A 13,194-nucleotide genomic window follows, 5' to 3' on the forward strand; every position below is an offset into this window, starting at 1 on the left:
GTCTGTGGCTGTTTTGTGCTGTAATGGCAGGATTCATAAGTTGTGACCAAGAATGTATGGTCCACAAAGCTGAAAACTGCAGAAAATGTTTGCCACCCCATTTTAAAATCCTACGGTTCTAAAATTCTGAAACATTGGGATCTAACAAGGCTAAATATATAAAAATCTTTGGATTCCAGTGTTTCAAGCTTCTGTTAGGTTGAACCACATGAAATCAATGCTCTTCAGCCATCTATGACCCACACAAATGGCAGATTCGTGTGGTTCAACCTAAGATTGTAATTTCATGCACGCTCAATGTTTCATGATTCTGTAAGCCTTCAGATTTTCAGTTTTGAAGCGTCTAAGGTCATGTGCTTCAGAGTCCTTCAGAGGGGAGTGCTCCGTGCCTCAGTGCTCGCCGGCCGTGTTGGTAACCAGGTGGTGCTGCTTGGGAGGAGGGAGAGGCAGGAGAGGCGACGGGCAGCAGAAGAGCTCGGCTGGCGGCTTCCGGGAGCGGCACACGTGCGTCAGTGGCCCTGCGGGGAGATGGACGCGGCACGGAGGCGCGAGGACGGTGCCTTGAGCCCATGCCGCCCTGAGTCCCGGCGAGCTGGGCTTGGCCAGATGAAGCCGAGGGCTCAGCCGAGCAAGCACTGCCTTTGAGAAGAAATTAGAGAAGTTGTGGGTTTTCAGAAAAATCCCGCATAAGGTGCAAGATACAACCCCCCACCCGCCCCTTACGTTGGTGGAACGTGAGTCACAGTCCTCTCAGGACTTCGTTCCTTCTTATGGCTGACTACGACTCCATGGCGAGTCCATGTGCCGTTTCGTTGAGCCGTTCTTCAGTCGACGCACACCTGGCTTCTGCGCTTCATTTTCTGAGGAGTAGCTGTGCCGGTTTATGTTCCCACCGACAGTGAGCGAGCGTTCCTGTTTCTCAGTGCCCTCACTGAAACCTGTCCTCGTCCATTTTTATTTAATAGCAGCCATTCTAGTGGCTGTGAAATCGTATCTCATTGTGGTTTTTGATTTGCATTTCTCTGGTGGCTAATGGTGTTGAGCATCTTTTCATGTGCTTTTTGGCGACTTTTATATATCTTCTTTGGAAAAATGTCTTTTCAAGTCCCTTGTCCAGTTTTCAGTTGGGCTGTTTGTCTATTGTTGAGTTGAAGAATTTCTCTGTATCTTCTATATGTTAAACTCTCCTCGGATATGTGGTTTCTAAACATTTTCTCTCATTGTGTAGGTTGTTTTATTTTCATGGTAAAGTCCTTTGAGGTATAAAAGTTCTTAATTTTGATGAGGTCCCATTTATCTTTGTTTTCTCTCGTTGCTTTTACTTAGATTGTATAGTCTGAGAAACCATTGCCTAATACAAGGTCCTGCAGACGCATCCCTGTGTTTCTTCCAGGAGTTTTATAGTTCTGGCTCTTACATATATGTCTTTGATCCAGTTTGAATTGATTTTTGTATATGGTGTGAGGTGTAGGGGTCCACCTTCGTTCATTTACAAGTGGAGATCCAGTTTTCCCAGCACTGTTTGTTGAGGAGAACGTTCTTTCCCAATTGAGTGGTCTTTGCCCCCTTGTCAAAAATCAGTTAGCCGTAAATATGAGGGTTGCTTTCTGAACTCTCACTTAAGTTCCATTGGTCTGTATGTATTTGTCCTTCTGCCAGTACAATGCCTTTTGATTATTGTGACTTTGTAGTAAGTTTTGAGATCAGTACTGTGAGTCCTCCAAGTGCACTCTGCTTTTTCACGATGGCTTTAGCTGTTCAGGGCCCCTCACCCTTTCGTATAAATTTGACAATTGACTTTCCATTCCTGCAAAGAAGGCTGTTGGAATATTGATTGGGATTGCTTTGAATCTGTAAACTGAGTAGAACTGACATCTTAACAATATTTAGTCTTCAGCCCATGAGCACAGAACGTCCTTTAATTCATTCCACATTGTCTTATATGTTTTTTTGTGTGTGCACAAGTCCTTTACATCTTTGGTCAGATTTATTCCTAGATATTTGACTCCTTTAGGTGCTATTGTAAATGAAGATTTTTTCTTCCATGTATGCTTTTTTCCCTTTGTTAGAGAAGTTGTGGGTTTACAGACCAGTCATGCATAAAATGCAGGGTTCCCGCCCCCACCCCACCCAGCCCTGTGCTTTGGTGTGGCACCCTGGTAAAACTGGTGGTGGCGCATCTTTATAATTGTTCCAGTAACTAAAGTCCATGGCTAACTGAGGTTTCCTTGAGTAGTGTAGTTCTATGGCTTTTTTAAAATTTTTTACTCGGTTACCATAATCTTAATAGTTCAATGCTGTTATTTGAGTTCACGTGTTTGCTTCCATCCCCGTGTACTTTTCGGGGTGTTTTTCTTACGGTATTAAGCTTTCATATGGAAAAGAGCGATTCATGTTTTGCCCCTTTTTCTTTTTCTGACAGCTAAGTTGAATTTTTCACTTGGCTGGTGGCCACAGCCTGAACACGCTTCAGAACCACACTGTCCCGGGGCCCTTGCTGGCGTGTAGAGGACGTCACGTGGCCTGCGAGGCCACTGCTGCCCTCTGTGGGCTTCTGGAGTTTGCCCTCCTGAGATTAGGTAACGTCCTTGCTGGCGTCTGCACGCTGTCACATGCCTTCTCTTCTTCCTCTCACACAGGCAGTCGTGGCCGACCAAGATCGACGTGCCCCAGGACCTGGAGGACGACCTGGCCACGCCTCTGTCGCACGCCCCGGTCCCGCAGTCGCCTGCTCGGGCTGCCGACAGCATCCTCAACGGCCACAGGGGCAAAGGCCTGTGCGACGCGGCCAAGAAGGACGACCTGCCCGAGCTGGCTGGCCCGGCCCTGGCCCCCGTCGCGCCCGCGAGCTCGAAGCCCCCCGCCAGCGGGCGCAAGTGTCTGTTCCGCGTGGAGGAAGATGAAGAGGAGGACGAGGAGGACAAGAGGCCCGTGTCCCTGTCCACACAGGTGGTTCTGCGCCGGAAGCCCTCCGTGACCAACCGCCTGACGTCCAGGAAGAGCGCGCCCGTCCTCAACCAGATCTTCGAGGAGGGCGAGTCCGACGACGAGTTCGACATGGACGAGAACCTGCCGCCCAAGCTGAGCCGGCTGAAGATGAACATCGCCTCCCCGGGCACCGTGCACAAGCGCTACCACCGGCGGAAAAGCCAGGGCCGCGGCTCCAGCTGCAGCAGCTCGGAGACCAGCGACGACGACTCCGAGAGCCGGCGGCGGCTCGATAAGGACAGCGGGTTCACCTACTCGTGGCATCGCCGGGACAGCAGCGAAGGGCCCCCGGGCAGCGAGGGGGACGGCGGGGGCCAGGGCAAGCCGAGCAACGGCAGCGGCGGGGCGGACAAGGCGAGCCCCGGGGAGAACAGCGCCGGCGGGGGCAGCCCCTCCAGCGGCTCCGGGGGCAACCCCAGCACCACGTCAGGCACCACGCGCCGCTGCGCCGGGCCCGTCCACTCCATGCAGCTGGCCTCGCGCAGCGCCGGCGAGCTCGTCGAGAGCCTCAAACTCATGAGCCTCTGCCTCGGCTCCCAGCTGCACGGGAGCACCAGGTACATCATCGAGCCGCAGAACGGCGTGTCGTTCCCCAGCGTGAAGATCCAGGAGAAGTCCACGTGGAAGATGTGCATCAGCGCCGCGGGGCCCGCGGGCCAGGGCCCGGCCGCGGGCGGCAGGAAGCTTTTCTCTGACCACATGGCTGCCGCCGCCGCTGACTGGGAGCGCATAAAGAGCAAGAACCTGAAAAACAACGTGCTGCAGCTGCCTCTGTGCGAGAAGACCATCTCTGTGAACATCCAGCGGAGCCCCAAGGAGGGGCTGCTGTGCGCCTCCAGCCAGGCCAGCTGCTGCCACGTCATCTGACGCGCCGCCCGCCCCGCCCGCCCGCGCCGAGCCGGGAGCCCGGCTCCCCGCCGTGCCCCCATCCCCTCTTGTGGCCTCCGGTTTCCAGGTGGGCGCTAGGAGGGATTATTTATTACGTTTTCATTTGTCCGCCTGACGAGGTGACAACGCATGGTCTTTGCATGCTGCTAGACACTTCTTCTCCAGCCGAAAAGTCTATTGTGTAATTTTTACTTTTATAATTTTAATGTGGATGATCAGGATTAAATTTAAATGTATATTTGGAACCTAATATAAATGGAGCACTTAGAAATTTGATGTTTCTGCACTTAACCTAGAGAGAGGAAAAAGGCTTGTTTCCTTGTGGAAAATCTGAACCCCTGCCCGACCTCTGTGACGTGGAGACTCCGTGCGCTGAGGCACACGCTGTGGTGTCCCAGGCAGAACCAAAGCAATAACGCCGCGGGCGGCGGGCCGGGCTGCGCCCCGCTGAGGGCCGCCAACCCGTGCTCTGAGCATCCCACACCTGTTTGTCTTAAGCTGGAGTGTGAAAAACAAAGCTTGGGCTCAAAAATTTAACTAAAAAAGATGTTTTTGTCATAGGTGAGATACAGTACTTCGATGTGTCAGGCAGCTTCCCGTAGTGGTGAATTAATTCCAAGCAGACAATCTTATCTTGTCCTGTGCAGTGAATGATGATGTCTTTCCTTACAGAGAGTCTGTCTGTCTAACAACAGAAAGCTGCTCTGTGTAAAGTCCTTCCCTTGGGGCCGCACCCCAGGGTCTCCTGTAATGGGGAGGCAGGTGTGCTGCAGAGCGGGGTGCGAGGCGGGGCGTGCGCAGGGCTGGCGAGGCAGAGCCCAGGCATGAAATGAAACAGAACTTGGGGTTTTTGGCATATTGAGAACTAGGTTTTCTCTTTTGTTATTTCCATTGTTTTACATCTTTTGGTTAGGTTAGCTATGAAAATTAGGCGGATCAAAAAAATCCACATAAAAGGGTTAAAATTCACACATGCAGAAAAAGTAAAAACACAGAAAGCCTGCTTTGTGTCTTCTTGTTGTTGCTGGAAGCTTTTTTCACTCTGCCTTCCTGCCAAAATAATCATCACGGAACTCGTGCTTTAAACTATTCCTGTACAAAGACGACTACTTTTGACTAGATGGTTGCCTTCGGCGGCATTTTATCTGGCGGGACACCGTGCATCACGGGCGACTGGCTCGGGAAGGGGCCAGGTGGTAAGCTGACGCCGCGCCCCCAGGCCGTAGGAGCAGCGGTGGCAGCCCTGGGGGCGGGCCGGTGGCCTCCTGCCGCGCCCCCGGAGACCCGCGCTGGCTGGTCGTGCTTTCCTCAAGTACACACGCCAACTCGCTACCTTTAGGACCAGTATCTTACTCAGACTCTGAACTTCACAGTGTACTTACTCAACTAAGAACTCTATGTAACACAATTCACTCTCTAGACCTAGGCTAGATAGGTTTTAAGCTACAGCTCTAGTCCATTGTGATGTTTATAATTGAAAAGCTATGAAAATAGATGTGTGGGTGAAGCCATAGAACATATTTGCTTGAAACTCTTGAGCAGGGATCTTACAAAGGGCCCGAGAGAAGATGTGTGGTTCACGCAGATAGTGGGCGAAACATCTATCTTCAATGCAGGCGCGAAGTTTATAAAGGGCATTGGCAATAAACTCTTTGTTGCAGCTGTTTTCCAAGTAATGTAAATACTTTTTTCTGTGATTATGTATAGCCTTGGAATGGCACCTTTTAACTAACCCCTGTGTGTTTAGTTTTCAAAGGTTTTTTTATATTCGGATGTATATATGGTGCTCACTTTAGATCGGCAGTGTTGGCCATTTATGCTGCATAGCTGCGTTACAGCCTCATTAGTTGTGTACGGCTGGTCGACCCTCTGGGCATACAAATGTTAGTCTGAGTGGCGTCTCACCCATTTGTTCACAAGTGAATGACTGTGCATGTGTTGTGTGTCCTAGTATGTCGTCATATAAAAGGGAGGGAGCGAATAACCATTAACATGAAGATAATGTTGGACCAAACTACTTACTTGCTCTAAACTGTTTCTTGTACCCCTTAACCTGTCTTCAAAAGTTGCACATAGTTACAGTAGTGTATAAATTAAATATTGTGGAAAAAGTTAGTCCTGTATTTTTCTGTATGTGTGTATATATAATTATGTACTTCTGGCAATTCTATCTGTATTTAAAGATGTGACAATCTTGACACCGATTTTAAGAGTAGCCGTGAGATTGAATTGAGTTCTATGAAGTAAGAATTGATGTGTGTTATGAGGGTACAGAATTATCAGCTGATTGGTCAATTGCTTCCAATGCTGGTTGATTGTCCTCATTGTGTAAACATTGACAGGTATGTGACAGACGGGAAAAAAAATCCGACTAATAAAGTGACATTGGTGTTCAGCAATATAAACCGTGTCCCGCCTGTATTTCACGGTGTGAGCAGGGGCAGGGGCCCTGAAGAGACCCACACCTGCTGGTCTTCAGCGCGAGTGAGAAGAAGCCCCAGGTCTCCACACACCGCACCCCCGCTCCTGGACAGCCAGACCGACTGCAAAAGCAGCCGTCACTGCCCTCGGCCACCATCCCAGCCGGGCCACAGCGGTCCGTGGAGCCGACTTCCTCCCCTCGTTTAGACACTACTTGGTGGTCGCTGTGCTCCCTGAACATGGGCTAAGTTGAAGCAGGAAGGGCCGCCCCAGCCCGCCCCCTGGGACGGGAGCCCGGGCTCGGCGCCACGCGGGCCTCGGGCCTTCCCGCTGGCGCCACGAGGGCGTCGCTCCTGCCTCCCTCGCGCATCGTCAGTCTTTGCTTCTCTATTCATCGTTCCCAGCAGCAAAAACAAGCGCTTTATTTTCTGTCTTGAACGCACTTGCTTCTAGCAGTTGCCACGCTTCTCTTCGTCACCCTCAAACCCTTGCTCTTCCCGCCGTCACCCACCAAAACTGCTTTTCTCAAGGCCAGCAGTGACCTCTGTGCTAAACTCCATGCTCAAATGTTTTTAAAATGGCTTTATTGGGATACAACCCACAGACCATGCGATTCACTAAATTGAAAAACTCGTTGGTTTTAATTTATTCCACAGAGTTGTGGAACAATTAGCATGATCAATGTTAGAACATTTTATCACCCCAGAAAGTAAGAGAATACCATTGGCAGTCACTTCCCCTTTGCCCCACATCCCTGCCGCCCCCACAACCACTGCTGTGGCGGTCCGTTCTCAGTGCCCGTCCGTGTGTCATGAGTCCATTGTGCTTTCCTTGGGATGTCCCACCTTCCAGGACCCCACTTCTGTTAGCTGCTCTTCAGTCCTCGGGTTCCTCCCCGGCCTGCCAAGTTCTAAACTTGGAATGTCCCGGCCTTCAGTTCTGGATGCTTCCTCTGTCTGCGCTTAGTCTCCTGATGCTCAGTTACCATCTGTGCTGAGAAAGCCACAAGTGTGCTTAGCCTGTCCACTGTGTGACCTGTGTGACCTCTGCTTGGACATGGCTAATAACACCTAAGTTTTCACCATCCCAAGACTCTTCGTGGTCCCCTCAAATCACACCTCTCCCAACTCAATAAATGGCCTCTTCAAACCCTCATTAGTTTTGTACAAGCCAAACACCGTGGTGTCATCCTTCACCCTCTGTCCCCAACATCCAATCAGAAGAGCCCGGCCATTCAAACGCGGGTCCCTCCTCGTTGCGTCCACTGCTCGCCGGTGCCCGGCATCTCACCACTCCTGCTGACCCCTGGCACGGCCTCAGAGGCTCTCCCTCCTGTCACCCCTTTCTTGGCTCAGCAGCAGGAGTGATCCTTTCAAAACCTGTCATGTTTCGAGAGAGGTCCAGTTTCCAAATATTTGGCCATCTTCCACACACATTCTGTTACTAATTACCTTCTGGTCAGAGAACATGCTCATAAGTCCAGCTTTAAACTCACTGAACTGTGTTCTGTGGCTCAGCACATGGCCTGCTTGGTGATGTCCAGGAGTGCCCGAGACGCGGTTGTCGGAGTGTCGTGTGACTCAGTTGGGTCAAGTTGGGCGACAGGATTCAAATCTTCTCTCTTTACTGATACTTGTCTCTTACCAAACTGAAAGAGGACTGTTGAAATCTCTGGTTATACTTGGAGATTTGTCTATTTCTACCAGTTCTGTTTCTTGAAATTTGAAGCCCTGTTATTAGAGGCATACACGTTTAAGATTAGTTTGTCCTCTTGATGAATTGACCCTTTTAATATTATGAAATGTCGCTCTTTATCCTTGGTAGCATTCTTTGTTTTGAAATCTGCTTTGTGTGATTCTGAGCCACTCCAGTTTTCTTTTCCATCCTTTTACTGTTACTCCATGTCTTTATACTTTAAGTGGGTTTCTTCTAGGCAGCAGATAGTTGGGGGTCTTAGTTTTTATTCAGTCTGAGCATCTTTGCCTTTCAATTGGAATGTTTAGACCAATTAAATCTGATGTATGGTTGGATTTAGGTCTACCATCTTTCTAGTCATTTTCTTCTGTCTTATCTGTTCTTTGGGGTGCCCCCCCACCTACCTTCTTTTGGTTTAAATGAGTACTTTTTATGATTCCATTTCATCTCCATTATTGGCTTATTAGCTGTACCTGTTTTGTTTCATTTCTTTGTGGTTGCTGTCAGCTTTACAATATCTTTTAACATATCAGTCCACCTTCAAATATATCTCTCCATATATAGGATACTTTCCTCCTTTTTTATGCTATTGTCATACATTTTACTGTAACATATAAATTTCCTGCTCCATAGTTGTTATTTTTGTTTTAAACAATTATCTTAAGGGATTAAAACATGGGGAAAAAGTCTTCTATTTTACCGACATCACGCCTGGCACGCTGCAGCTCCCTGTGTAGCTCCACATTGTGATCTGGATCAGCTGCCCTCTGCAGAGCCGCCTTCAGGTTTTGCACACAAGCTGGCGTCCACTCACTCAGCTTTTGTTGGCCTGATAATCTTTATTTCAACCTCATTTTTGAAATATATTTTTACTGAGTACAGTATTCGGGGTTTTTTGGGTTGGTTTTTTATTGCAGCAACAGGTTAGTCCATTGCAGAGTGATGGATCTTGTTGTATTCATTTAAAGAGTGTTGGGTTTTCTTGGACCACACAGTTACTTGGAGTTGGTTGGATCTTTTCACATTTTGTGTTTAAATGTTGTTAGGTCTGACCCAGGGCAGCCCCCTCCCCTGCGGCGATCCTCCTAAGGACCTCCAGAGGTCTTCCCGCTCAGGCGGATGGGAATGGGAATTCCGGCCAGCTCTCGACGTTCGGAGGGCTGTTTGGCCTTCTGCTTCCCGATGGTTCTTGCCCTGGCCTCAGTTTCCCCACACACAAGCGCCGAGCAGTACTCAGACGGCAGCTCTGGACCGCAGTTGCGTCTCTGTGCCGCTCCCTCCTTCTGGGGCCTCTGTCCTGCCAAGTCATCCACATTGGTGTCCCTGGATGGCGCACTTCGCTCAACTCAGCAAGGCCACTCAGCGCTGCCTGGACGGGGGCCCCCCTCCTGCGTGCTGGCCACTGCGTGCTGGCCACTGTGTGCAGGTACAAACAGGCTCTCAGGCCACTGCTTCCCTCCGCTCGTTGCTTGCTGCCTGAAAACTATCGTTTCATATATTGTTTGGGTTTCTAGTAGTTTAAGACAGGAGGCTCAATCAGTAAAGAACAATCTGAAAAGGAAATTAAGAAACAATCCCATTTACAATAGCATCTAAAGGGATAAACTAGCTAGAAATAAATTTAACCAAGGAGGTGAAAGACTTGTATCCTGAAAACTACAAAACGCTGCTGAAAGAAAAAGAAGACCTAAATAAATGGCAAGACATCCCATGTTCATGGACTGGAAAACAATATTGTTAAGGTGTCAGTTCTACCTAGAGCATTCTACAGATTCAGTGAAATCGCTATCAAAATCCCAGCAGCCTTTTGGCAGGAATGGAAATGCCAGTCCCCAAATTCATACGGAATTTCAAAGGCCTCTGAATAGTCCAAACAAGCTGGAAAAAGTACAGAGGTGGGGGACTCACACTTCCTAGAATACTTGCTACAAAGCTGCAGCTCCTAAAGCAGCATGGTGCTGTCATGAGGACAGGCACATAGACCGATGGAGTAGACTGAGAGTCCAGAAACAAACCCTTACCTCTGTGGCCAGTTAGTTTTCAACAAGAGTACCAAGTCCATTAAATAAGGAAAGAATCGTCTCTTCAGTATTTGGTGCTGGGACAACTGGAAATCCACATGCAAAAAAGTGAATCTGGACTTCTAACCCTCTTCGTACATAAAAAATAATTCAACTTGGATCAATGGCCTGAGTGTAAGAGCCAAATCTAGAAGATGTAGAGGGAAACCGAGGAAATGGCTTCATTTCGCAAAAGTCCCTGCAGATCCGTCACTGGTGCAGCACCCTGGCCTCGGGACCCCCGCCCAGCTCTGCACTCTGCGGGGGAGCAGGTGAGACAAGCCCAGCAGCCGAGCCAAGGGGGCGTGAGGGGGGCGCAAGGCGAGCAGTGGAGAGGGGGCCGGGGGGGCCTGGGGCGCACCTCGGCCGTGTGCCCTGCTGCTCCAGATGCCGCCCGAGGCTGAGGGGATGAGAGAGAAATCTAGAACCCGGAGGCCTCTGAAGAGGTCAGGAGAGGGGTGGGAGTGGTAACAGTGGGGGCTCAGGAAGGGACCTGGGGCTCTGGAGAGGGGGCTTCGCTCCCTTGGAGCTGCCCTGCCGGCCCCACTGCCTTGGACGTGTCCGTCATGCTGCGGGTCTCCCTTCCCAGCATGCTCCATTCTGTGCCAGTGCCTTTGGACACGGCCTCAGCAGCTCTCAATAAGTGACGGAGGACCTGCCTGCCACCGGAAGAGTCCCTGGGCACAAGAGGCGTGGGGCGGAAGCCTATTTTGGAAGGCAGAGTTGAGATGTCACAAAGCCAGAGGAGGTGGCTGTCACTTGGCAGAGCTCTAGGGAGGGGCAGGGCGCTGGCCTGTGGGGGCAGCGGGGCCTAGAGGAACGCGCCTGCGGAATCGCCTCCGGTCCCACCCAGAGCCATCCCCAGGTAGCTCACCTGAATGGGCCAGGTGAGACGCCAGATGATGCTCTCTTGACTTTGCCTTTGACCTTTCAGTACCAGAGGCCCAGGCAGCCCAGCGTGCAGGCGCCATCACAGGGTCTACTTAAACCACCCCCGAGCCGCTCTACTAAACACTGCATCTCACCACCTTCTAACACCTGCAGGCCTAAATTCCTGACGTGCTGGGGTTCCAGGTAGGGAACTCTGGGCCTGCAGGGGGGCCCGGCGGGCAGCTGGAGGGTCCTCCTCGTGAGCGAGCAGCGGGCTCGGGGCCAGGGCTTGACCTGACCTTCCCCAAAGGTCCCCGCTCGCCTCCGCCTTGGGCTGGACACGCTGCCCCGGGCCGGCTGCCCGCCTGGAGGCTGGGCCTGGGGGAGACGCCGCCGCCAAGGTGCGCCGGACACAGGGTGGCGCCTGGGGACCTCTGAGTTTTGGGCCCGCTCTTGGCCCCCGTCTTTATTTTGCTGCCCCCACCTGCAAAGGACACCCCCCACATGCCAGGTCGGGGCCCTGAGTTCTTCGGGGGTGCAGAGGTCTCTGAGAAGCCTCTTCGCTCGAGCACACAGTTCGTCTTCTGTTCCCAAGTCGGGGCACCCACGTCTCTGTCTGCGACAAGTACTGATTAAGGACCCCACACCCCCACAGCGGCTCCCCGGCCTTTGCGGCGCCTTCCGGGGGGCTTGGGGTAAATTCCAACCACCTTCAGTCTGGCCCTGGCCCGTGCCTGCAGGAGAAACAGGAGTCAGAGGCCTGGCTGCCACCAGGAGCCACCCCCCACCCCCGCAGGGCTGCCCCCCTCACAGAGCTCCCCGCCTCCTACAGGGCTCCCCCCGCAGGGCTGCCCCCTCCTCCTACAGGGCTGCCCCCCCCGCAGGGCTGCCCCCCCTTGCAGGGCTGCCCCCCTCCTACAGGGCTGCCCCCCCCTTGCAGGGCTCCCCGCCTCCTACAGGGCTGCCCCCCCCTTGCAGGGCTGCCCGCCTCCTACAGGGCTCCCCCCCCCACAGAGCTCCCCGCCTCCTACAGGGCTGCCCCCCCCGCAGGGCTGCCCCCCCTTGCAGGGCTGCCCCCCTCCTACAGGGCTGCCCACCCCTTGCAGGGCTCCCTGCCTCCTACAGGGCTGCCCCCCCCTTGCAGGGCTGCCCGCCTCCTACAGGGCTCCCCCCCCCCCACAGGGCTGCCCGCCTCCTACAGGGCTCCCCCCGCAGGGCTGCCCCCTCCTCCTACAGGGCTGCCTCCCCCTCCTGCAGGGCTGCCTTCCCCCCCACAGGGCTGCCCCCCTACCGGAGCCACAGGTGAGGGCGCTTGGTGGGCGCAGTGCATGCGGAGCCTCGGGGCGGAGGCTTGGTGGCCTGGCTTCCCGGGGCCGGGACCCGGCTCTCATCTCAGGGCACGGTCACCTGTGTCCCGTGAGGTCCCAGGGTCCAGGGTTTTGGTCAGAATCCAGCCTGGGTGCTGCCGCTGAGCAGCTCACCCCAACATGCGCCGGCCTCGGGGGAGGGGAGGGCCGGCCTCGGGGGAGGGGAGGGCCGGCAGTGGGCCGCGGGGGCAGGAGGAGGGTGCTGGCCTTCACCTCTGCTCGGTGCCGGGGGGGTCTGACGTGCACAGCCCTGCCCCTGACCGGGGGTGTTTCTCCAGCAGCAGCTGACAGCAGCTGGGCCCTGGGGGCAGGTGCCCCCTTCACCGCCCCAGCTCATCACCCAAGACTGCACCCGCCACCAGGAGAGTGCCAGCACCCCTGCCGGCCGGGGCTGCCCGCGTGTCCCAGGAGTTACGGAGCCCAAAGCGTGGAGGGTGGGGGCTGTGGGCCACCCCTGCCAGCTGCAGAGGACGCTGGAGAGATCTCAGTCTGGCACCTGGTCCTGCTTGGGCCCAGGGACACCAGCAGCTTGTGGACCCTGCATCTGGCCGCTCGTTGTTCCAGGTCCCGGCAGCCCGAGGAGCCCGCACCTGGCCGCTCGTTGTTCCAGGTCCCGGCAGCCCGAGGAGCCCGCACCTGGCATGCTTGTGGCAGGTCAGCGGTGAAGGGGGTGCACCTGGAGAAGCCCTCTGCGCAGCTGCTTCTGGGTGGAAATCAGCAAGGCCCTCGCCCTGCCACGGTCCCCAGGTTTAGGGGTGCACAGGTGCCTGGGGGAGGCATCGCCAGGGAGGTCTGATCCTGGAGGGACGAGGTCCCAGGAGGGCCTGGCCGGGGTCTGCGGCCGCCTGCTGAGGACGCGTAGGCCCTGCGGCCGAGCCAGGCCCGCCTGTGGCCTCGCTGTCCCC

General features: G+C 53.7%; 1 protein-coding gene and 1 long non-coding RNA gene across 4 annotated transcripts in view; one reads left to right on the plus strand and one right to left on the minus strand.

Annotated features, from left to right (window-relative positions):
- SNRK (SNF related kinase) overlaps nucleotides 1-6,281 on the plus strand; it is a 66,222-nt gene extending 59,941 nt beyond the window's left edge. For all 3 annotated transcript variants that reach the window (XM_012519947.3, XM_012519948.4, XM_004479270.5), the window contains one exon: nucleotides 2,640-6,281. In XM_012519947.3, coding sequence (XP_012375401.1) covers nucleotides 2,640-3,855 — 1,216 coding nt within the window. In that variant the 3' untranslated portion in view covers nucleotides 3,856-6,281. The remainder of the gene's footprint in view (nucleotides 1-2,639) is intronic.
- A 583-nt stretch (nucleotides 6,282-6,864) lies between these two features.
- Nucleotides 6,865-13,194, minus strand: LOC139437633 (uncharacterized). Its single transcript, XR_011647510.1, has 3 exons — nucleotides 12,214-13,194; nucleotides 10,927-11,656; nucleotides 6,865-9,543 (listed from the first exon to the last, which is right to left on the minus strand). It is a non-coding gene; the product is annotated as an uncharacterized lncRNA (long non-coding RNA).

Source organism: Dasypus novemcinctus, chromosome 26 (assembly GCF_030445035.2).
Source record: "Dasypus novemcinctus isolate mDasNov1 chromosome 26, mDasNov1.1.hap2, whole genome shotgun sequence".
NCBI lineage: Eukaryota > Metazoa > Chordata > Mammalia > Cingulata > Dasypodidae > Dasypus > Dasypus novemcinctus.